The following is a 24915-nucleotide window of genomic DNA, read 5'->3' on the forward strand; positions in this document are numbered from 1 at the left end:
AAAGTCTGAGTCACGCACAGACATCTTCACCCTTGTGTGACACGAGACGGTTGCGCTACTGGTAACTAGCTGCTAATGGACACTTGCTAGGTGGCCTCTTTTTTTCTTTTTTCTTTTTGTCTGTTATGGGTAAGTACAAATTTATAGCCAGCTGCCTGAACGATGTTATGCGCATAAAAAAACCTACTTTTAAACTTGGCATTTGGAGATTAAGGCTGTAAAGAAACATACCGTCACATTCCTAAAAATAATGGCTCGAGTAAATGTTTTCGCCAAAAGTGTTTTGTTTTATTTTTTGCCTAAAAGATCTTGTGGGAATAAAAAGAGGTGGCGATTTTTTTTTTTCTTTTTTCCGCCCAAATTATTTTTGGTTTTTTTTTAAATGACGTAGGTCATCATTTTAGAAAGGAGACGACATACAGTGTGAGAAGCACACAAACATCCACAGCCACAAACATTCAGAAATTTATCAATATATGCCATGCTTGATTGTAATACAGCAAGATCCTCCCACCATCTCCTATATTTATATTTTTGGGGGCTTCAATTTAATTCAAAGTGGGATTAAAGACATCTTAGGTCTTAAATTTGACTTGCTGATCCAGTGAGCAGAAAAACGTGACAGTCAGGGTTGAACTCCTGAGTGAAGCTATATGGCCAGGAGGAAGAAGTTTTTAAGCTCTGCTGTTTATCTTTATTGGTGTGGCAGCGAGATGCTCCCTTACGCCTCCTTGGATTTACACAAGCAGAGTCCAAAGGCTGCACATAAATTCATTTTACCCCTGACCCTGGAAAATCTACGTCAAGGGTGTTTATGTAAACTATTAAAAAACAGAAGCATCGATGCTGATGTTGTGGCAGCTCTCTATACTAAAATTCATAGATTTAGCCTCAATATTTGGTTGCCTGTTTTCCGCTGGGTCAATCTAGAGCTGCTTTAAGCACGGTGTTCCAACAAAGGCAGTGTTTTCACAAAAGTTTATTTCAGGTTGAGGGAAAAGGTTTGACCAAACGCCACCCTGGGGACGAGGGCGGATTCAGAAAGAGGTCATTAAAGGGGAAGACAGCTGATCACCTCTCCAAGTTTCATTTCCTTTCCGTCAGAGCCAGTCCAAAGTCAAAGCACCATAAACCGTCCATCAGTCATAGAAGAGCTGTGTTTCCTCCTTCCTTATACTGAGTCGGCTGCTAAGCGAGCTCAAGCCAAGTCGGGAGGCTTAATGAGGATCACGGACTAAAGGATCCAGGGGTATACTTCCTAATTATTTTTGGTTTATGGTATATTTTTCTCTCTTACTTTTTTTTCCCTCTAAATATTTGACATTTTAACTCAGAACTCACAAGTGGACTTTGTTGAACACAATGAATTACGGTGACACAGCTCAAAGTTAAGAAACTTGTGGATTTCACATTTGGATTTATTTCAGGGAGCTGGAAAAACCTAATTCAAGATGCTGAGAAAGGTAAGACTGAAGGATCTTGTGTTTATACTTTATGTTTAAAAAGTTATCTTATCAGATATGGCTGTTATATCACCTCTGTGTCTATTCATAAAACCTAGCCATATAATAACCTATAGAATACCAGAAACTACACAAAGCCGTCGATGAGTTTGCCATTGTCACGGGCCGTTTTGTTTCCAGGGAGAATGGGTCTGGGTGGACTCAAAGATCGGGGTCCACATTGGAGCCCGGGTCAAAGAAACGCCATCTGGTCAGAGGCTACTGGTGGATGATGAGGGAAATGTACGTAACCTCTGATGACAAAATGGAGAAGAAGAAGAAAAAAAACATCTCCATCTGGCACTGAGCGCGTTTTCTCTCAATGTTCCCTCAGGAGCGGAAACTGTCGCTGGAGGAGGAAGCCTCGCTCAAGATCATGCACCCGACATCTGTGGAGGGGGTGGATGACATGATCAAGCTCGGGGACATGACGGAGGCCGCCCTCCTCAGGAACCTGCTGCTCAGACACAAGCAGGGCTACATCTACGTGAGTCACACGCTCACTCAGGAAAACACGGTGGATGATTTTCCTTTTCGGTTCCAGAGAACACGCCATTTTACACACCAGTTTGTTCATGCGGAGTCATCTTTTAGAGGTTTCCACATAAAGACAAGTAGAATAATTGCCAGGGTAATGAAATTATATGAGTATTCGCCTAGCTAAAATATTTTTATTGAGCCACCAGGCTGACATAGCACACTAGTTCCTCAAATGTCTTCCTTTGGAAATGCAATTTCTACCCAAAAATACGTTTAGTGGATCTTTTTAGAATAAAAGATGAGACCAAAATAAATAATAATTTTCCCCATCTTTTAATAAACACATACTCTACTTAAAGGAAAAATAAATCTGTAGAAAAAAAAAAAAAACTATGTGGCTGCTATAACCTGGTTGTGTAAGTGTACGCCCTTTAGTACTCGGCCACAGCCAACAGCTAGCTATTAGAACATTGGGACAGCAATTGGGGCAGCTATTGTTGTGTACCACAACCTGGTACACAACAATAACAATAGCTAATAGATTACAAGCTGTTAGCTAACAACAGCTAATGACCTCTCTGCAATAGCTTTAGCTAAAGATAAGCAACTATGCAAATTTCCCAACAGAGTGTTTCACTTTATTCCTGGTTTATCAGATTTTCTACAACTGATGGCAGCTGTGAACTAAAAAGGACTGGATGCTGAAAACATTAAAACATATTCTGTTTTGAACTGTACAGAATATATCACATTGAAGGTGGGGAAAAAATGGAAATAATCTCAACAAGGTTGTATCTCAGAGGCTTTCCAAACGAAAACCAGCTGAGCTCTGGACACTCAGCGTGAAGGAGTTTTATTTTTCTGCATTTATTCTATAGTTTCTATTCATTTTTACAATTTATATATTCATAAGTAAGGAGCTTTTGATCCTTCTCTTCATACCAAATCATATTTTCTTCTGCTGACCACAGATCTTTTTGTTTTTGTTCTCCAGACCTTCATCGGTTCCGTTTTGGTGGCAGTGAATCCCTACCAGAACTTTCCAATATATTCACCTGAACAGGTAGGTTTGTGCCTCTTATCTCCATCCATCACACAACCTGCAGCCGTCTCCACCAATCACGTTCCCGGTGTGAACCTCCTGCCGTTCTGCAGGTGAATTTATATCACAGCCGGAAGCTCGGAGAACTCCCCCCGCACATCTTTGCCATCGCTGAGTCCTGCTACTTCAACATGAGGCGCAACCTCAGAAACCAGTGCTGCATCATCAGGTCAGAGACTGATGCGCATTGCCTTGGGTTACGCCGCGCTTGCTTTTTTATTCCTGTTCATCCATGTTCTCTGCTTTTCTTTCAGCGGGGAATCCGGAGCAGGGAAGACGGAGAGCACAAAACTGATCCTGCAGTACTTGGCGGCAGTCAGCGGGCAACTCTCCCAGCAATCGATCGAAAATCAGATCCTGCAGTCCAACCCGATTCTGGAAGGTATGGCAGCAGCACCTTTAGAGTGTTTTCACAGCTGACAGTCCGGTAGATCTGGTTCAATTGGGAAGCAGTGTTGGAACGTTTGTTACGTTTTCAGATGGTGCGGTTCACTTTCACACTGCACTGTGTCAAACGATACAAACTAGTTGAAGAACCTGTTTGCCTCCTCTCCTGTGGAGGCGCTGAACCAAGAACTGCTGAAGGAAACGACACAAAAACCTCAGAAGAAGACACTGAGTGCCAACTTCCTCCTTCAGAAAACATTAACAAAAATGGAGTGGCATCAGATTTGAGCAGTTGTAGGATGGTTGCTAAAAGACCACAAGCTATCGCTGGACACAAGCGTTTGTTTTTGGTGTTATTTACCCAGAATGCCCTGCGTTGTTGGCTGCTGCCTGCTTTTAGAGCAGTCTCTGGTTCGCTCGGCGTTCACACATGCATTTGAATCACGCCTGAGTTCACTTCAATCAAACTGATGTGGACCGGAGTTTGCTTGTTTTAGGTTCCCGTCAGAATTGGATTGTGCGTTCACACCTCCACCAAACGAACCGGACTTTCTATTCAAACGAACTAGAGTTCTATTAAAGCGGACTAAACAAAGCTGGTGTGAATCCGTTCTTAGCTGCCCTTAGGCTCGTGTGAACAAAAAAAAGCAGTCGTGGATTTTTATTTTGTTTTTTTAAAAACACCATGGTTTCCTGTTCCTTTCAGCTTTTGGGAACGCCAAGACAATCCGCAACGACAACTCCAGCCGCTTCGGCAAGTACTTGGAGATCTTCTTCAACCAAGACGGGGTGATCGAAGGCGCTCGTGTGGAGCAATACCTCCTGGAAAAGTCCCGAGTGTGCCATCAGGTGAGGTAGCTCTGTCCAAACAGATACTGCCTGTCTGTTATCTCTGTGGTGGGCAGGTCGGTGCTGTAAACTCATAAAACCCCCCGGAGGATATCTCTGGAGTGTGTTGTTGGTGTTTCAATGTGCTTGGTGAGATTATTCAATAACTGTTATGAGGAGGAAAAACATGATATTAATCATAATCCACTCTAACAGAAAAGCTCGAGCATATTTGGTTTGCTCTTCTGTCGCCATAAACTTTTATTTTTCTCACCATCTCAGGCCTCAGAGGAGCGAAACTACCATATATTTTACTGCCTGTTGGCAGGAATCAGCACTGAAGAGAGGAAGTCTTTGAGGCTTGATCGTTCCAAGGAATATAACTACATTACCAAGGTACTCTGAATAATAGTCACACTACATTCTGGGAAACGGACGCACCCCTCACGACATTGACATCCACCAGTTGCCCGCAACCGAAGTCTCTTGTGTCCTTTAGGGCAACTGCATGGTGTGCGAAGGCAGAGACGATGCTAAAGACCTCAGCCTCATCCGCTCGGCCATGAAGATGCTGAACTTCTCAGAAGACCAGTTCCAGGAAATCCTCAAGCTGCTGGCAGCCATGTTACACCTCGGAAACGTCAGCTTCAAGGGTGAGCGCCGCTAGTGGTGGCTTCACGCAGTCCTACTTTACCGCAAAATTCACAACATCACGGCTGAAGCTGGAACTCTGTTTTTAAGGAAGCAGAAATGGAATTAATTAACACTAAGAATATCACGAATACAAATGACTGGAAACTTGAAGTGCTTTTTAATGTTACTCACATCTTATTATATTTGTAAAGCAGGTTTCAGCAACAAAACAGCTCAAAGTGCTTTACACCATAGAAACATCGTGCAGAAACCAGAAACAGGCACTAAACATTACATCTGAATCATCAAGCAAAGATACATCACACATACCGATCAATGTTCCAGTTATTATTAATCAAAGGTGGCTCTAAAAAGGGTTTTTAGCCTGGATTTAAAGAAACTTTAAGTGTTTCAGAATCTTTGCAGTTTTCTGGAAGTTTCTTCCAGATTTGTGGTGCAGCTCTTGAACTTTTTCACGGTTGCAACGAAATTTTATGCGTTCTGTTGTTTTTTTTTTTATTTTTTTATCAGATAGTCTAACATAAAGTTGTGGAAGGGAAATGGTTATTTGATTTATTTCAATTAAAAAAAAGGAAAATGTGGCTTGGGTTTGTATTTAGCTTTACTTCTCTACTGGAAAGTTTCTACCGACATAAAAACTCTAAAATCGTATTCAAATTGGAAGGGGAGCATTTGTGAAAAGCATTTTTGAAGATTCTCAGTTAGATTTAGGTCTGGACTTTGACTATACCATTCTATTTTTATTTTTAAATGTGTCTTGTCCGGCGGTACTGTTTACCTCTTCAATATTATTGTCTTCAATATTATTTTATAATTATTTTTACCTTATTAAAGAGGTAAAAACAATAACTATCTTAAGAAATAAATCTTTTCAGTTTTGATAAAAATAAACAGATACTGCGACAGACTGGCGACCTGTCCAGGGTGACCCCGCCTCTCGCCTGGAACGTTAGCTGGAGATAGGCACCAGCACCCCTCCCAACCCCAATAAGGGACAAGGGTGTAAAGAAAATGGATGGATGGATAAACAGATAAATAAATGCGGCCCTCCAGTTCTCTCAACTTAACAATTTTGGCACAAAAGGCAAAAACTGTGATCTCCACTGATTTAAGAGTTTCACTGTAAAGGGGTTGGACAAACACTCTCCTCACTTTCCTAGGCTGATAGGGGTCAAAGGTTAAATCTCCTAACCATACACTGAAGTTTCTAGTTGCACCATCGTTATAATAACAATAAAATAAACAATTACATTCTTGCAGCTCTTAAAACGAGGTGAGTGGAGTCTGCGGTGCAGCACCGCGCAGGTTTACCTCTTGGTTTCTTTAGACACAGATAAGGAGACGAGCTTGAAAACAGAAAATCCTCCATTAGGAGCAATAAAAACATAATTTTACTGGCCCCTACAGATTGTGACACAGTAAAGTTACACCCTCACACCGTATCTGGAATGAGCTGTAAGCTTTAAAACGGAACCAAGCTGAAATGTTTTATAGAATTAAATTCACTTCATGACTATTTATCATTTAGTAAAATAACAATACACACTTTTAAAATTCGTGGTGGTTCAAGTTCATGCCATTGTAGTCATTTGTGTGTTTTTTTGTTTTGTTTTTTGTTGCATGCGACCAGGCTCCGTCATCCAGAACCTGGAAATCAGTGACGTGGGCGAGTCGGAGAACTTCACCATCGCCTCGTCGCTGCTGCAGGTAGGCGGCCGGGCCACCGGCGTCCACACGTCCTCTTAGCTGTAAATACGCCGCCGCTCCTGGTTGGATTTTAACATGCGCTCGCCCGACAGGTGCAAAGGTCCGTCCTGGCCGACAGTCTGACGCATCGCTCCTTTATGACCAACAGAGAGCGAGTCACTAAGGCCCTCAGCGCCGAGCAGGCCACCGACTGCAGGGACGCCTTCGTGAAGGTACCAAAGTTTAGCCACGGACTATAAATCACAGCCGTCTGTTTCCTTATTGAGCCCTAAATCAGGACAACAATGGCACAACTGTGTTATGGTCCATCGTATAAGCAAAGGGAGCCAGTTAAATCTGTCTTAGAGCACCAACTGCCTTGACGGAAAGAGCTACTCAGTGAAATGTAAAAAAAATTATATCTTTATAACTTCTTTGCATTTTTTTAAGGTGACTGTATGGCTGTGGCTGCATGACGCAGCAGTCACAGCCCCATAAACATTAATATTGCCTTGAATGACACATCAGCTTCTTCGTAAAACTGTTTACATAAAGAAGTGTGATTTTATCACTAAGCTGGAAGTGAATAAAGTGGATCGGTGCGTCACTAAAAACGTCTTTTATTTATTCTGTGATTTTTTTTTCTCACAGGCAATCTACAACAAACTCTTCATATGGATCGTTGGAAAAATCAACAGTGTCATCTATGAGAAACTGTCCGACAAACCCAGTTCTTCGCTCCTGTCCATCGGCCTGCTCGACATCTTCGGCTTTGAGAACTTCCAAACAAACAGGTCGAAAGATTTTTCCGCTTGCTATTGAATTTTACAAACTTCGCTACGGTTACAGTATATCTTATAAGTGTTTTTTTTTTTGTTTTTTTTTCTTTTACCAGTTTCGAGCAGCTTTGCATCAACTTCGCTAACGAGAAGCTGCAGCAGTTCTTCGTGGCCCACATCTTCAAGCTGGAGCAGAAAGAGTACCAGAAAGAGGGCGTGCTGTGGAACAACATCCAGTTCACCGACAACCAGAAAGTCCTGGAACTTCTGGCCGGGAAGCGGTGCAACGTGCTCGCTCTGATCGACGAAGAGAGCCACTTTCCGCAGGTACGCCGAGCGGGCCTTGGGTCTACACTTCTAAAATGATTAAGAAAACCACTTCTCAGTTTTCACTCTGCTTATGCCACAGGGGACAGACTCCACCCTGCTGACCAAGTTGAACAAAGAACACCAAGGAGACAAGGACTACATCGGTTCCAAGCGCGAACACGAAACAGACTTTGGAATTCGCCACTTCGCCGGCCCCGTTTACTACAACACCAACGGTAACGCAAACCGCTAAGCAAAAATAAATAAATTAATAAATCGTGATGCTGGACTTCTCGGAATAAGAAGATGATATTTTTATTAATGTTTTCCTCCCTCTGTAGGATTTCTGGAAAAGAACAGAGACGGAGTCAGTTATGACATCATTAAAACGATCGGCGTCTCCACCAATAAGCTCCTCCGGGAGATCTTTGAGAAGGACATGCCAACCAACGGACTGAAGGCAGCTAAAAACGCAAAGTTCATCTTGTCGCCGCAGAACTCACCACGGGTAGGAAGCCATGTCTTCCTTTCAGCTTCATACCTGATATCAACAGATATCAGTAACACCACAACTGTTGTTTTCTATTTATTTTACACAATTAAATACAAAAAACTCCCAAAATAAACCAGGAAATTGCATTAATAGAATTAAATTAATTTAACAGTAAGTAATATTATCACATACAACCTGCATATATTAAGAGATTTAAATCTCTGCTTAAGGTCCTATTTGTAAATATCGGAAATCAGATCAAAATCTGCCAGATTCGTCAACCCCTAATGTTCCTCGACTTCTCATTTATCTTCCCCAAGTTACTTTGTTTCCACGGATACTGGCGTCCTAAGCTTTCCTTTTGTTGTCTCCGCAGCTGCAGAACGACAAACGCAAGCAAATGCCGACGCTGAGCGGTCAGTTCCGAGTGTCTCTGGACTCCCTGATGAAGGCCCTGTCCGTCTGCCAGCCCTTCTTCATCCGCTGCTTCAAACCCAACAACGACAAGCAGTCCAAGGTGAGCGACCGTCCGCCGCCACAGCACAGATAACGCACGGCAAACACACGGATGGTCTTCAGTGTGGATAAACGGAGCTCTGTGTGCATGGGATAAAACAGACTGTTTAAGTATATCCTAGTGTCATGGTTCTAAATCTTTGGGTACAAATCCCACTGGTGCCGCCCTGATCATTTATCAGCGAGGTTGTGCGATTGTTACAACTATAATCCTTCAATCAAAAGAGGAAGAAATGAAAACTTTATTGCCTGCCATGCGTTTTCTGCTGAAAGTTCTGATCTGTCGCATCTCTTTGACACTTTGGATTTCATTTTCATTACCTCTCTCATTCTGAAACTACAGCTTCCATCGAGTCTTTGCTCAGTCACAGCTTTCACTCTGAAGAGTGTTGGTGAAGCGACACGGTGCCACGTCACGTTTCCTCAAATCTGTCTGATTTCAGACAAGGCACCAATTTCTTGGTGCTTCAAAGAAAGAAAATATACATGAATCTTCACTCACTCCGTTTCCCTTGCAGAAATTTGACCGGGAGCTGTGCATGCGCCAGCTGAGGTACTCCGGCATGATGGACACCATCCGCATCAGGAAGCTTGGGTATCCCGTGCGTCACAAATTTGAGGACTTCCTGAGCCGCTACCGAGTCCTGCTGAAGACCACCGTCTGCGATCCCAAAACCGTTGAGTCACCTTTTTTATTCCTGGACTTTGAACAATTTTTCTCCCAAAACGGTTTCATATGGGCGGTAGGAACTGTGGACGTGAATATGTAACATAAAATTGCGTGACTCTCCCCACAGACCGACGCCGCAGTCTGTTGTGAAGCCATCTGCAAGGCTGTAATCAAAGGAAGGGACGAGTGGAAAATTGGAAAGAAGAAAATCTTTCTAAAGGTACGAAAAGAATAAGATTAAAATCTGGTGTACAGTTTATGAATCAGTCAAATCACTGCAGTTTTTTCTATCTGTTTATTGCCAAATTACATCATTCAGTTCCTCCAGTGTTTCAGTGTCAACACAGATCCCCGCATTTTTTCGCATGTAACTGTGATTTATTGAAAGTCTTTCACAAAAATGGTCAGAAACAATTTTCCAGCCATTTTGCAGAACAATCAAAACGACTGATTGTTCTGCAAAATCAGCCACACAACTGAAGTAATGATGTTATCTTCAGTTGTTATAAAAATTCTATATTGATGAAATATGACCTAAAGGAAATTTGACTTTGTAATTCAACACCTTCAAATTTAGTCTCTGTCTCTTTAAGAAGCTTCTGCTCTTTCAGAAACGTTGCCTTCAGGAAGTCATCACAACATGGCTCCTCTATTAACCATTTAATGTTTTTACCAGTGTAGCACTGGGAAGTAGCTCGTATAAAGAGCAGATGTGGAGTTTTACCAGGTGTTTGCTATTTGCTATGAGAGGAGGAGCTGCTCTGTAAGGCGGAAACTCAGAAACTGCAGCTCTGAGGAGGAGCTCTATCGCCATAGAGATTAAAGTATTTCTCAAACATGCATGAAAGAATAAAAGCAAATAAAGCCAGGCCTGTTTTTGATGACGGAATAACATAATCTTTTTTGATGTAAAACTCAAAAAAGTCGATTTTATATAATACTGCCCCTTTAAGCGATTGCTAACTCCCACCTTCAGGGGGCGGTATTTCTTACTTTTACGACACTGCTGCCTCAAGTCACCATCTGTAATCAAGTGGAAAGTAGGAAAAAGTCACATTTACAATCATGTAAGCGCAGATATTGGAAAATTCAAAAAAAAATATTGCAAAAAATAAAAATAAAAATCATCATTAAAAAAAAAGTGAAATCCCAGAGGGACTGATCAATGTGAAAAGACGATCAATAATAGTTCATTTTAAAAAGACTTCAATTAAAAGAAAGTAAAAGTTTGACAGTTTGTGAATGGGTTCACTTTGATTTTCCCTAAAATGAAAATGATTTTGACACCCTTTGCTCTGTCTGATTATGTCAGTTTTGAAACTTTGTTATCTGAATCCAAAACTCTTTGAGAAAAAAAATCAGAATCATCTGAATTAAATCATTAGTTTTTTGCTGTTTTTTTCCCAGGATGCCCACGACGCTGTTCTGGAAAATCTCCGGGAAGCAGAACTGAGCAGGGTGGCCGTGGTGATCCAGAGGGTTATGCTGGGAATCAAAGACAGGTGCAGCAAGAAGAGCTGAAATCTTAAACCGAAATGTGAACAGCCCAATTAAATTTATCTCCCTCCCTCCCCTTTCCTCTCTCCACTCGCAATAACTGATAGGAATATCACTGCAGCACATCTACAGATAGTGATTTACTGCCAGCTATGTTGCCTGGATAAGCGAGATGTTACATAAGAACACGTGAAGAGATGCTGATCATGAGAAATGTTTATTCAACGAATCGAATCTGCTTTTTCAGAAAGCTCTTCCTGAGGAAACGGGGTGCGGCCGTGGTGCTGCAGAAGCAATGGAGAGCTTACAGAGAGAGGGTGGTGCAGAAGAAGGTTTGATGGTTTCTAGCTTCCAGTCGACCTTTGGAATGTGGACCTTACTCACTGAAGCTGAGATCGACCTATTTTTGCTAACTTTTTTTTGTTCCGTTTTGTTTTTTTCAGATCCAGCAGGGTTTCGGGCGCCTGGTGTCAAAGGTCCGCGGTCGGAAGTTGAAATCTCAGTTCCAGAGACGGCGAGCGGCTGCCGTCGTCATCCAGAGCCAGGCATGTGCTCCGAATACCGAGTGACCACGAGAAAACAAAAACTCACCCAGGCCTGTAACCATGACAAATTTTCCTGGACAATAAATTGTCCGAGAAGTTTTCGCGATAAACAACAATTTTCAAGTAATCTAATGCTAAAGACATAATAATAACAACGCAAGAACTCGTTCTCAAAAATCAGTCAACTTGAAATTTAATGAACAATCTTATTGGCACTGGGAACTGGAAGACGTTTTAAATATCCAAAATCATAACAATAATAACAAAACAAAACTACAGGAACAACAAATAAAATTAATTATAAAGTTTCTGTAAACAAAGTTGCCCTTCAAAAAAGGGGCCTAGCTGATCATCATGCAAATGGAATTTATTGAGCTTGTTTCAATTCAATACAATGAATTAATTTATTCATTGCTAATCGCGACAAGCCTAAGTGCACCCTCTACCAAATATGGAGCTTTACAGATCAGGACAAAAGTGGATAAATAAGATTAAAAAGGTTCTAAAAACCATTGAACTCTACCCTCAGGTGTCCAAAAACACGAAGCAGACGACACACTGTCACTATTTATAAAGCCAGACATGACTTTATCAGCCTCACACAACTGTGGAGGGATTTCGTCCCACCCTCCCCACTCAACGCTTCAGTCCATTGAGTCTTGGAGACATTTATTTAAAGCTCAGGCCAGGCTGAAGTCTGGATACCGACTAGTGACGTTAGTAAACCTTCATTCAAGTTTTCCTCTCATAGATTTGCCGCTGTGTTTGGGATCGCTGTGCTGTTGGAACTAAACAACTTCTCGACTGTTTCTGAAATGCGTCGACATGCTAAAGCCAATCGATTTGCTGCAAAGAGCCGAGGGCCTTTCCCACCACTGTGCTCGACGGTTTGCCAGTGTTTGCTTGTGCCGACATGTTGCGTTTGGCTTTCTTCAGACTTGGCCCTCTGGATCTGCTCTTATCTGTCCAAAGCACATTGCGTCCAGAAGTTCTGCAGTTCATTTAGATGCAACTTCGCAAACCTTTAAGTCAGTGTTTCTCAAACTTTTTCCAGGGTGAGGACCACTTCACCCGTTTAACAAACCTAACTTGAAGTTGGCGCACAACAGCACAATCTGAAATGAAAATATTAGTGTCTTAACTCCCTTATTGTTGTTCATCCTGTTAAACTTGAGTTGCTTTGGCAGAAACAAAAAGATCTTCTTCTGCACCACTAAATACAAAAGTTATCCATCCATTTCTATCAATTGTATTTATTTACCAATGAAATATTTTGAATAAATAAATAAATAAATAGTTGTTGAAGTGCAAGCAAAGCTTTACAAGCAGGCCTGCCACGATAACAAATTTAGCTGAGCAATTAATTGTCTCAAAAATTATTGCGATAAACAATAATATTTTTTGAAGACTCACTTAGATAGAGAAGATTGATTTATCTGACTACCTGATGCAACAGTTCACTCCTCCCTTACGCTAAGGAAATGAGGAAAGGAGGGTCAGTGGAGTTGAGCCTTTTTTCATCCAGTGTCATCAATAGAAAAACAAAAAGGCAGGAAGAAACGATAAAGCCGACAAATTAAAATGAGGTCTATCATTTTAATTTATTATGCGATTTATTGCTTTATTGTTTATCGCGATAGGCCTAACACAAGCACGCAGAGTAGTAAAAAACAAATAACATTTCTCACTAATTGAGACCAGCAAAGAGCCGTTAAAAAGAATCGAATCGCTCGTGAACGACACATCAAAGCCCTCGGCAGGCTCAACTTGGCTTCCTCCTATCATATGAATAATCCTGTCGTTTTCTTTCTGGTGGTCCTTTGAAAACATAGTGTGTTCCTCTTTATCTTATTCATATTTAAATATTCTATGGTGGATTTCACCCTTCAAATATTTTAACTGCAATTTCTTGTGATGAACTGACCGTAGGTGCGAGGCTACCGGGCGAGGAAAGACTACCGGCAGAAGAGAGAAGAAATCGCCCATCAGGCTTTGCTCTTAGAAATGGAGAGGCAGGAGGAAGAGGATCTCGGTGAGGAACTCCATCAGCGGCTGATGCAAGTCGCTGAAGAGCAGGCCGACATAGAATCACAAAAATCTGGCCGATCTCACGAATCGAAGAAATCTAGTGAAGCGGAGAAATCTAGTGAAGCGGAGAAATCTAATGAATCGGAAAGCTCCAGTGACTCTGAATCGGAGGACGGCTCAAATAAAAACCTCCGACTCTTTGATGAAGACGCAGAAGACAAAAGATCAGACAATGAGGTCAGGCGACTACTCTGTTGTGTTACGGGGATCCACCACTGCTTTATTAGTTGTCCATAACATTTCCTTTGACCGTCTGTTTCCTCTGAGTAGGACGAGGACAAGGAAAGCCTTCACAGCTCGAAGGAGATGACGGTCGTCGTCACGCCGGCCTCTAACTCGGCGAGCTCCACGCCGTCGCTGGACGAGGAGGAAGAGGAAGAGATTGATGACGGCTTTGACGACGAGACCGATATATTCTCCTTTTACAACTTCAGCAAGCGCCACTTCCAGAAAGACGAGGACCATAAGTACACCGCACAGAGGCTGAAGCAGCCGCTGCTGCACCACGAGGACGAAGCAGACGCCCTGGTGAGACGAGGCGGCAGTATTAATATCTCGGGGTGTTTTCGCACCAACCATGTTAACTGAACTCTAGTTCGTTTGTCTAGAACGTATCGAACTCTTGTCCACCTACAAACCCAGGTCTAGGTTTGGTTGAGGTGAACCCCGGCGCGGTTCGAATGCATATGTGAACGTCAAGCAGACTGGACACTACTCCAAAAGCAGGAAGCAGACAATAGTGCTAGGCATTGTGGGTAAATAGAACCAAAACAAGCATGAGAGTCTAGCTGGGAAACAGCTAATAGTCTTCTATCAACCACAAACGAGAAATCCTACAGCCGCTAAAATACTCCACTTTTTTGTACATTTTGCAAAGAAGGAAGCTCTGTTCATGCTTTCTTCTAAGGTTTTCCTCGTTTCATTCAGTGGTTCTTGGTGCAGCGCCCCCACAGGCGAGGAGGGGAACAGGGTTTCCAAAGGGCTTAATCTGTTTGACAATGTAGTGTGAAAACATAACAAACGTTGCAACTTTGCTCCCCAATCCAACCGAGTCTACTGGACATCTCCCTCACACTCAGTGTTCTCCCTCCGCCAGGCGTCTCTGACCGTGTCCTGGATCATCATGCGGTTCATGGGCGACATACCGGAGCAGAAATCTCCAGACACCCTATCTCAGCATTCCAGCACCATGTCCCAGAGCACCCTGTCCCGCCTGCTGCCAGGCAGGCAAGGCCGGAGGCTGAGCAACCTGGTGGGGCTGGATCAGGTAAGCTCCTGAGAAACAAGAAATAAGAAAAATAAATAAAAACATTTTCTTTTATCAGTGGTCGTTATTTCATCTTTATCCACACATTTCTGAACAGAAAATCCTGAGGAAGAACAAGAAAAAGTTTGGCGCTGGGAACAGAAAAGCCTCAGCCATCCTGGAGGAGGTTTGAACCATGTTTGTCTCTCTTCCAGTTGGTTCTTTTTCTCGGTATTATTTGCGTTTATAACTTCTCTGTTTTGTTTCCTCATATTTCTCAGCCAGAGAACCTGACCGAGGACGAGGACATTCTGGTGGGAGAGAGCACGACGCTGTATCGGCAGCTCACGCAGCTGGAAAAGCTGCACATTATCGTTGGATATGGCATGTCACGGCAAGGCATAAGGTAAAATGTGAACGCAGCTGGTGAAACATTATGTTTTGGTGGAGAGTAGCGGTAGTTTAAAAAAAAAAAAAATATATATATATATATTTCTGACCTTCCTTTGAACTTTTAGGGATGAGATCTACTGTCAGATCTGCAAACAGCTGGTGAACAACAGGAACAGGAAGAGCTGCATGCAAGGCTGGGCTCTCCTCTCCCTCTGTCTGGGGATCTTCCCTCCAACGAGCCTCTTCATGGAGGTCAGCAGTCACTGCTCAGACATTCAGATGTGGTACTATGTTCACTGGGTTTAAAAAAGTAGCTACTAGCTACTTTAAAGTGTAATTTAGCTCCAGTTGATGTTGTGACGGTGTCCTGGAAGAAACTGTTCACCTTCCAGCAGGACAAGGACCCAAAACATGTAGCTTGAGCAACTATGTGATGACTGAGAAAAAAATCACATGTGTGTGGCATGATCTAGTCAAGACCTGAGTCCTTCTGTTTAAGGATGTCTAAATTGAGTAAATCAGAGCTATTTTGGAAAGAAAACAACGCTCAGGATCGGTTCTCTTAGTCTCCGGAGCTTTTACATCCATCCTTCCTCACACATTACTCAGTCAGATTCAGTCTAAGTGACCAGTTCTACGTCAAATTCTGCTCTAGATGCGCAATGCTTGTAGAGTTCACAACCCAAAGGATATGCAGCTGCCCCTGCAGCAAAAGTTGAAAAAACGTGTCCTTTTCTTAGTTATTCACAGTTACGCATTACTTTTTTTTTTTGTAAATTCCTTTAGGTTTGTTGTTTTAATAGTACCAAAGCTATGAATGGCAAGATGTGACTTTATTTTCCCCTTTAAGATTTGATGACTTAATAACATCCAGCTAGAGCAACATATGTTCTTAATATAAATAATTCAGTTACATCTCTGGAGTGGCAGTCAAGAATTAGCAGCAGAAATTTGTTTTTTTAGCCTGTTGAAAGAAAGAAAAATGGGAGTTCATTTTCAAAGTCATAGTTTCACAATGTTATTCATTCATTCATTCATTCATTCATTCATTCATTCATTCATAAATATCACAGTTTCACACTAAATTGACTAGAAAGCTAAATATTTAGTTGACAAATTAACTATTTAGTTCCATACTGAATATCTAGTTAGCAATCTAAGTAACCTAAATATTTAGTTAATCTGCAAACTAAATATTTTTTTATTTAGCATTAGAAAGCTAAATATTAAGCTTCAAACTAAATAATTAGTTTTACTACATACTTAGTTTGAAGTAATTATTTAGTTTTCAGATAGCATATTTAGCTTGCCATCAAAATATTTAGTTTGGAGCTAAACAGCTAGTTAAGCTCGGTTAAATATTTAGCATAGCTAAATATTTAGTCGCAAAGTAACTGTTTGGTTTGCAAGCTAAATATTTAGCTTTAAGCTAAATATGCAGCTTGCTTACTAAATATTTAGCTTGAATCTGTGACATTTATGAATGAATGAATAACTTTGAGGTGAAATGAACCAAATTATTGCTGTTGCTTTTTTTTACCGTGTAACTTTACAAACGCCACCACCACAGGTTTTCCATTCTAGAGCCAATGTTTCTCATCGTTTTCCATGTTTTCTGCTCTCCTCTGTCCCGCAGTGTTTGGAGAGCTTCCTCCAAAGAGGTCCATACGGTTACAGAGAGTACTGCATTGAGAGGCTGCATCGCATAGTAGCCAACGGAGAGAGAAAAGAGCTGCCCTGTTGGTTAGAGCTGAAGGTAAAGTCCTGCATCCTGATGAATTTGGTTGTAGAGTGACTCTTTCGGTCATTTTCACACATCATCATCTATGACCTCAGGCCGCCACCAACAAAGAGCCCATTGATTCGTCGGTGACACTAATGAATGGTGAAACGATCAAAGTGCAGCTGGATTCAGCCTCCACCTCCTCAGAAGTTTGCCAGGCTGTGGCTAACAAGATCGGACTCAAGGACACCTATGGGTTCTCCGTCTACATCAGCTTCTACGAAAAGGTTCCTGGGAGCTTCTTAGGTCTTGCGGCTTCAGTGTTCCTACCTGCCCTATCACGCTGTTATATCGATGCTGGTGTTTTGTCTCCAGATGTGGTCTCTGGGATCCTGCGGGAAGAACCACGTGTTGGATGCCGTGTCTCAGTGCGAGCAGGAAATGAGGAGGCAGGGCAGAGAGGAGAAGGACACGCCCTGGAGCCTCTCCATCCGCAAGGAGCTGTTCTCTCCGTGGCACGACTGCGACCAGGACGCAGTCAGCACGGATCTGATCTACAAGCAGGTCATCAAGGGCATCAAGTCTGGAGAATACGTCAGTGAGAAGGTGAGAGGCTGAAGACAAGCTTCTGTTTTCACTGTTCCTGAAGGGGAAACGTATTCCTGCAGCTTCAGACTGGTTGTAGAGATTTGGTTAAGTTGACAAATTGAATTAATGAAACATTGTAGAGCAGCAGATAATTGAATATTTCAGCAATATCTGTCAGATGCAGATACGAGAACCTAACTTAGAGCAGAGGTTCCCAGGGGATTGACGTTAGCCACTGGAAAATTCAAGATTTTTTAGATTAGCGTGTTTGGTGTCAAATCATAACTTACATATTTTGAACTATAGAAATCATACATGTTTTCCTGATCTTCTGTTTCCTTTTTCCTTTTTTTTTTTTTTCCAAAATGGTTTTAATGGTCAGTAGATGTTTGCACTAAAATTGTGAGAAGTAGTAGAAACAGAAAGTTCACCAACCACTAATTCACGTTACAAGAATCTTAGCTCTGCTCACCTTAAACACATGAAACAGCACAAGCTAATGCTTAGCACATAAAAAAAATTGCCGAAGCTAAAGCTAATCAGTAAAACGACCGTTGAGACTCAGAAACAGCAAAAATAAATTCCTCAATTTCTGATTTGAAGTTGTGTGGACAGGATGACCGAAGTCAAAAACAGATGATGTGACGTTAATTTCATCCAAGTCATGAAAATGGGTGACTTGGTACGGCAATAATTGGTTATGATGGGCTTCTAGGTTTACAGTTTTGCCATAATCCATTTTCTGATGAACTGTATCGATAAATATTCACAGCCTGGGTTTTTGTTTCATGACCTAACTTTGCTTTAAACTACTGCTATTATCCCTGACCTGTCTCCTGTGTTCCTTGGCAGACACGACTGCTGTTGGTTCACTAATGTTCTCAGGCCTTAATGGTTTTATACTGAGGTTGAATTTCATACAGTTGAACTCTATCAATGAATGAAGTGACTTGTAAAAGCAAACAGTGGCTCTGGATTTTACTTAGGGGGGTAAATCAGGCTGAAAGCTTTGCAAAAACTTTGACAACTATGTATCCTTCCTCTTTCTACAGAACACATTGACATTTGTGGTTGATAAAATGAGAAAAGTTAGACATGGGACTCGTGCTGAAAAGGAAATACTCATTTTGTTTTTGCCGCTTTAAAGAAACAAATGTCACATTTATTGATATCTTTCTCAGTCCAACACAGACTTAAAAAAAAAGTAAATGAATAGATTATGTGATGCAATAAAAAACATTCTGCATTCCTCAGGAGGACGAATACGTCCAGCTGGCTGCGATGCACTACTTTGTCCAGTTCGGCTCCCTGGAGCCCACCAGAGAGAGGGTGCGGAGTGTGGTCCAGGAGTGCATCACAACCACGCGGATCGAGAGCAGGTCCATGACGATGTGGATCGATCTCATCACGGCAGAACTCTCAAAGGTGAAGGCACAGAGCAGCTGTCTGAGTGTTGCAGTGAAATCCACGTAATCATGAGCTGAGCTCAGACTTCGGTTCTTGTAGGAGAGCTACAACAACGGGAGACTGCGGGCGGAAAAGGTGAAAGGAGACGTGGTGGACATCGCCCGGCAGAACTGGCCGCTCGACTTTTCCAAGCTTTACGAAGTCACAATGACGTCAGGTCGGTGGACGGAACTCGCCCTGTTAAAGACGCAGCTCAAAGCATCGTAGGAGCAAAATTACAAAACCGTGCAGAACATATTTCCTGTCATGTAGCGCCTTCCAGAGGTATTTATAACCCTCCTCATTTTGCCATGTTCCAACTATTATGTAATGGGAAAGTTGGAGGATTGTCATTTCCACAAAAATTAGATCATCTTATACTGTGTAAAAAAAAATCATAAAAGCAGTTTATGCAAAATGAAAAATTCGAATAAATTGAAAGGAGCAATCAGTAATTAACTGTGCATCTCCTGCCTATAAGACTCATTATAAACTTTCAAATATATGTGAATAAAAACAGGAGCAAGTTTCTTTAGATTCTCTCTTTGCAAATCCAGACATTTTTATTATTACAAAATTAGCTTGCACTTTAACTGGGCCATTATAAACACATGAAAATGCTTCGATATGCAAACACTAAATCTCATCAAGTACTTTTGGTCTAGCTCCTACTACTACTTGAACCACTTGACAAAATTAACTTACAAGTAGCTTTCCAGCAGGAAATATGGGCTTGTTTTAAGTCAGTCATTTCTTAATATTGATTAAAAGGTTCTAGTTGTTGGTGAAATAATCTGCCAGTGGAACAAAACATTTTTCCTCATACTATAAGTTAAAATGTCTTGTTTCACTGGCTGGTTATTTCATTTACAGCTAGTACTTTTTCATCAATATTCAGGAATTATTTACTTTAAATAAATTCCTGTATTTTTGATGAAGTAACTTGTAAGTTATTTTTGTCCTATTTCTAAGTGCACTAGAAAACAGACAAAATAAATTTGGTAAGATTCTGTTTTTGCAGAGTGGATCTCTGCAGCTCCTGCAAAACAACCTCTGGCCTCTTCACTACACCTCCACAGCCATTTAGAATTGCCGACAGTAACAGTTTGCATCCTGCCGTTCATCCGCAGGACCCCCGTTGCCCAAAAGCAGATTTTTTGTGGCCGTAAACTGGAAAAGCATCGTCTTCATGGAGAGAAGGGACAAGCTCCTGCTGGAGATTCCCTACGTAGAAGTGAAGAAAGTCCAGATGGCGAGGTAAAGCTCTGTCTCTGTGGAGCGTTTTTCTTTGTGTGCTTTTTAAAAACCATCGCAGATTTAAAACCTTTGCCGTTTCTGACGCGTGTAGCGACAGCGACCAGTCGGTGAGCGTGGACACGCTCAGAGGACAGTACACCCTGAGGTGCCAGGACGTGGCGGACATGACCAAGATGATGCAGTACAACGTGAACGGGCTGAAGCAGCGCTCCGTGTACGCTGTGGTCCAGCAGGACGTCCCCAAACAAGGTGAGGCGTCTTTAATTCCCCCAGGTCGTTTCCAGGCCGACCGATTCGATCTCCGAACTCTAACGTTCTCGCATCCACCTGCAGATGATCCCGTCTACCTGGTCTGTAAGCGGGGCGACCTGCTGCTGGTGGAAAAAGACGGCTATCCGCCGGACAGCAACTTGCTCCGAGCCGTCAACCAGAGGACCAAAAGTAGCGGGGTGGTTTACAAGGACAAGATGGAGTTTCTGCCGACTTTGACCGAACCCCCTGAGGACATGCTGGTAAAGTGACCTTCACCAATTTGGTTATTTCTTTACAAGATTGTCTTTCTGACAATATATTGACAACAAGATCCCACACGGCAAACTAAGCCTCCATGGATGGAAAACAGAACTTCATCCAACTCTTTAGATCGGATGCCGACTAGAAAACCCGTGATGAAATTCTAACTATTATCATAACCTCACTGGGAGTGTTCGGCACTCTGCTTCACATGACTCTGCCTGTGTGGTGAACCCGATCCGCTTCCTCTCCCCCTCCACAGACCATGCTCAGCCCGAAGCAGCGGAAAGCCTCCGTCCCGACCATTGTCCCTCTGGTCGAAGAGACGGTGGCTCCCGTCTCTTTGAAGGAGTTTGCTCTTGAGAATTTCAGGTAACAAGGCAGATTTTTTTGTGGTTTTTGTCTGTGTGTGTGTGTGTGTGTATGTGTGTGTGTGTGTGTGTGTGTGTGTGTGTGTGTGTGAGAGAGATTTCCCCCCGTGGTAAATTTAATGTAAACTCTTCGGATTTAAATTTAAAATATCCATAAACTGATAAAAAAGGCTGGAAAATTGGCTGGATCTGTTCATGTTGATGCATACTTTTTTAATCTGAACATTTTAATGCGTTAATGTAACATATTGTAGATTAACCAAACTGCCTGTCTTGACCTAAAGAGGAACATTTCTAAGTTAACGTTTAGAACTTCTATTAAACCTTCCTGAATATAAAAACCTGGAAAGCTGAGAGTTTTCCAGGTTTGGTTTGAGACAATAAAACATTTTTTTTGAAAACATACATAGAGTGGCGGTTTTTGATAAAGGCTATTTGGGCGGTCGCCCAGGGCGCATCAGAAAGGGGCGGAACACCCGAGAACTAGAAAATAAAATCCATCTTGTCAGTCAGTTGTTCCCTGAGCAAGTTTGCTACTTGCTCAGGGAAGCATGTATACATGCGAAGTGGAGTAAGTTTCCCTTGGTTGCTGCTGAGTACTAAGGGACTACATTAAAAATCAGATAATTTCTTGCATTTTAATTAGTTGGAGTGTTGCAGAAGGAGGGGCTTACCCTGGGCATCGTTCCTGCAAGAATCACAGTTGCATGCATATTTATATTTATATTTCACGCTTACAAAGTGAGGCATAGTGATTCATTTTAGTGTCAGAGTGAGATTGTTCTGATTAAAAAAAACATCAATTGACGGCACTCATTTTGACACAAAAATAAGTAGCATCCACGTGTTTCAGAGAAACTCTGCATGACTCTGCTGACCTGCTGACACCGTTTCGCCTTCCTCTCTCAGATCAGTCGGTAAGGGCGGCGGCCGTGGTTCCAAGGGCGCCAACAAGGAGAGGCTGTGGATTTTCTCCAAGGAGCCCATCAAACAGCCACTCTTGAAGAGTTTGCTTAACAATCCAGAACTCAGCAACATGGCCTGCAACGCCTTCATTGATATCCTCTGAAAAATAATATGCTTATTTATTATTATTAGTGCTTAAATAAAAGAAACTGACAGTCAGTTTTTGCAGGAAAAAAAAAAAAAAGACGGATTAGATGATGTCGGCATTATATGAGCAAAAACTGAAAAGTTTCCAGGTGTTAAGGGTCAGCGCTTCATGAGCGTATTTTGTTTTTATGAATAGTTTTCCACAGAACAACACCTTAGACTTATTTTAAACACGGACAGTGTGAGTCCTTGACCCGCTCTCTCACCCATCTTGAAGTACATGGGCGACTACCCCATCAAACATTCTCGAAGTCCCACAGAGCTGACTGACCAGATCTTCGGTTCAGCCACTAAGCATGAGGAGCTGCAAGATGAAATCTACTGCCAGATAATGAGACAGATGACCACCAATAACAGCAGGTGTTCCTCAGTTGATACAAATCTGATAAAAAAAAAATAAAAACATAAAAAAAAAGCTTCATAAACTAAAAAGTTAACACATTTAATCTTTTGTATTTGTGGGTTGCTTTCTCCGTGTGACCCGTAAGGATGAGTGTGGATCGTGGGTGGCAGCTGATGTGGATGTGTACAGGCTTGTTCCCGCCCGGTCCCAGATTAAGGAAACACGCGCAGCGCTTCCTGGAGTCACGGCCCAGGGACCCTCTGGCTGCTGGCTGCTTACAGAGGTTTCAGGATTTTTCCAGGTCAGCCTCAGGATAATGTGTGATGAAGGATAAATAGGCATTTATATCCTCCCACTTTACTTTTTTTTAAAAAGAAAAAAAAAAACCCTTTACAATTTAAATGCATCAAAAACCACCAGAGATCAAATCTGTTAAAAAAAAAGTAAAAAGTAACAGTTTTTTTGTGTGACAAATTAATTCCCATTGGGAAAATCAGCATTTTGACAACTTAGTGTCTCCCAACAGAGAAAACAATGGGGTCTACCAAACATGGCCCTCTTAAACAAAAAAGAGAAAAAAAACAGTTTGGGATGTTCATCTGGTCTGCAGACTGTCCAGACACAGACTGACTCTAATATGGTTGGACTTTGGAACACGCTAACATGCTATTATCTAAATAATTTTCTCTGAAGTTGGTGGACTTCCTCTTACAAAACTGCACAAATCATTTTTAAATCTAGACACAACCTGCCAGCTAATACAAAATATTTTCATGACAGAAAGGTTTAAGATGACTAAGGACTAGATTATTGAGCTATCTGTTTTGCTAGTTATATAGCTACATAGCTAGCTAAGTAGCTATAGGTAGGTAGCTATGTTTTTGCATAGCTAGGTAGGTGCACAGCTATGCAGCTACTTAGCTATTTAGCTAGCTAGATAATATGTGGGTCTGGGGCTGTGGAGTATGTTTTTTGTAAATGTTTTCCTCTGCTTTTTTCCTAAACTTAAAAGTAGTCAAATGCCTGTCAGTTTTTTGTTTTGTTTTTTCAAATTATTTTCTTTCAAACAAGAAATGTTGTTTCTGATAGACAGTATTTCTAAAGGATAATAAAACAATGTAAAGGAAGTATAAATAAAAATATTTAAATGTTCCTTCAGACTAGCCAGCAGAAGAGTCAAATCCTTCCTGTTACTGCTGATTATTTTACTTGTTTCCATTGGTGTTTTGACAATATTTTTTAGGACGATTTAGCCAAAAACTGATTTATATTTGTCCTACTTTGCTTCCATTCATCTGCTAAGACATTCTGTTTCGTCAGATTAATTAATCTAAGTGTTTTTGCCCCTTCAGTAAAGCGCCCAGGACACTTCCTCCCCATCAAGCAGAGGTGGAGGCCATCCAGCAGAACAGCACTCAGATCTTCTATAAAGTCCACTTTCCAAATGACACAGATGCTGTAAGAACCAACATTAATTACTTCTCAGAAATGTGGCTCAGTGTCAACAGATTATATCATCAATTATAATGATGGTATACTGAGTTTTCGTTCATTTTTTGGATGCATTTTAAACACTAAAAGTATGTATTTATGCATTATTCTTTATAATTTGAACTCAGTTGTTTTAGTAACCATGTTGTTGCTGATGTAATTTTTATAGAATCAAGTTGATGCACAGTTTCAAGATCAGTTTAATGGAAACCTTGACAGTATATATGAAAAGAAAGTATACCTTAATTGAATTATTTTTATACATGAGGACATCATAAGGAGGATCTGGTCATTACCATCTGACCAGCAGTCCTTACAAACGTAGCTTTTTCATTTCGACATATTCTTAAGTAATCGGTTACTTGGTGGGATCTTTAGTGATTTTTACGCTTCGTGTTTTAAAGGGGCAGTATTGTGTAAAATCTTATTCCCTCATCAAAAACATACCTGGAGTGTTGACTTGATTCTTTCATGCATGTTTGAGAAATCCTTTAATTTCCCGGGGCAACCGTTCAGCTGTTCAAAACACCTGGGTGGACTTAGCCCTGCCTTGCAGACGAAGCCCCTCCTGCAGGTTCCGAGCTTCTGCCTCACAGAGCAGCTCTCTCCTGTGACTCCCTTACTTAGCTCCTTCAGACTAGCCAGCAGAAATTAACAAACACTTACTGAGCTCATTATAGAGGCTACTTCTCCGCTCAACACTTGTAAAAGCATTATAAAGGGTTAATAGAGGAGCAATGTTGTGATTACTTCCTGAAGGCAGATTTTCAGAAAGAGCAGGAGCTTCTTAAAGAGACAGAGGCCCAATTTCAAGGCGTTAAATTGTAAAGTAAATGTTCTTTTAAATCATATTTGATATGTNTAAGGAGCTTTTGATCCTTCTCTTCATACCAAA

The 24915-nt window shown here is 41.6% G+C and overlaps 2 protein-coding genes across 2 annotated transcripts in view; both read left to right on the forward strand.

Moving 5' to 3' along the window:
• The first annotated feature begins 1103 nt into the window (after nt 1–1103).
• LOC103129213 (unconventional myosin-VIIa-like) lies at nt 1104–24354 on the forward strand. Its single transcript, XM_007540217.2, has 40 exons — nt 1104–1463; nt 1644–1745; nt 1837–1989; nt 2977–3045; nt 3138–3253; nt 3339–3466; nt 4178–4320; nt 4582–4695; nt 4799–4952; nt 6584–6660; nt 6753–6872; nt 7291–7433; nt 7535–7745; nt 7828–7963; nt 8069–8235; nt 8597–8737; nt 9255–9413; nt 9534–9626; nt 10814–10908; nt 11151–11235; nt 11347–11448; nt 13378–13713; nt 13807–14064; nt 14633–14803; nt 14901–14969; nt 15064–15188; nt 15301–15427; nt 16812–16931; nt 17012–17185; nt 17274–17504; nt 18741–18911; nt 18993–19110; nt 20063–20189; nt 20281–20438; nt 20523–20701; nt 20965–21074; nt 21983–22131; nt 22393–22546; nt 22675–22830; nt 23882–24354. The coding sequence occupies exons 1-40, from the start codon at nt 1452–1454 to the stop codon at nt 24054–24056; spliced, it is 5628 nt and encodes a 1875-aa protein (XP_007540279.1). The 5' UTR covers nt 1104–1451; the 3' UTR covers nt 24057–24354.
• LOC103129214 (unconventional myosin-VIIa-like) overlaps nt 24200–24915 on the forward strand; it is a 30485-nt gene continuing 29769 nt past the window's right edge. Inside the window, exon 1 of the mRNA XM_007540218.2 lies at nt 24200–24206. Coding sequence (XP_007540280.1) covers nt 24200–24206 — 7 coding nt within the window. The remainder of the gene's footprint in view (nt 24207–24915) is intronic.

The sequence above is a fragment of the Poecilia formosa genome, unplaced genomic scaffold, assembly GCF_000485575.1.
Source record: "Poecilia formosa unplaced genomic scaffold, Poecilia_formosa-5.1.2 Scaffold524, whole genome shotgun sequence".
Classification (NCBI taxonomy): domain Eukaryota; kingdom Metazoa; phylum Chordata; class Actinopteri; order Cyprinodontiformes; family Poeciliidae; genus Poecilia; species Poecilia formosa.

What these genes read in the sequence shown, in the direction of transcription:
- LOC103129213 (XM_007540217.2), top strand. An exon ending in ACAAGCAGGGCTACATCTAC is followed by an intron (nt 1,990 to 2,976) that starts GTGAGTCACACG and finishes TTTGTTCTCCAG; the next exon opens with ACCTTCATCGGTTCCGTTTT. An exon ending in CCTGTTGGTTAGAGCTGAAG is followed by an intron (nt 16,932 to 17,011) that starts GTAAAGTCCTGC and finishes CTATGACCTCAG; the next exon opens with GCCGCCACCAACAAAGAGCC.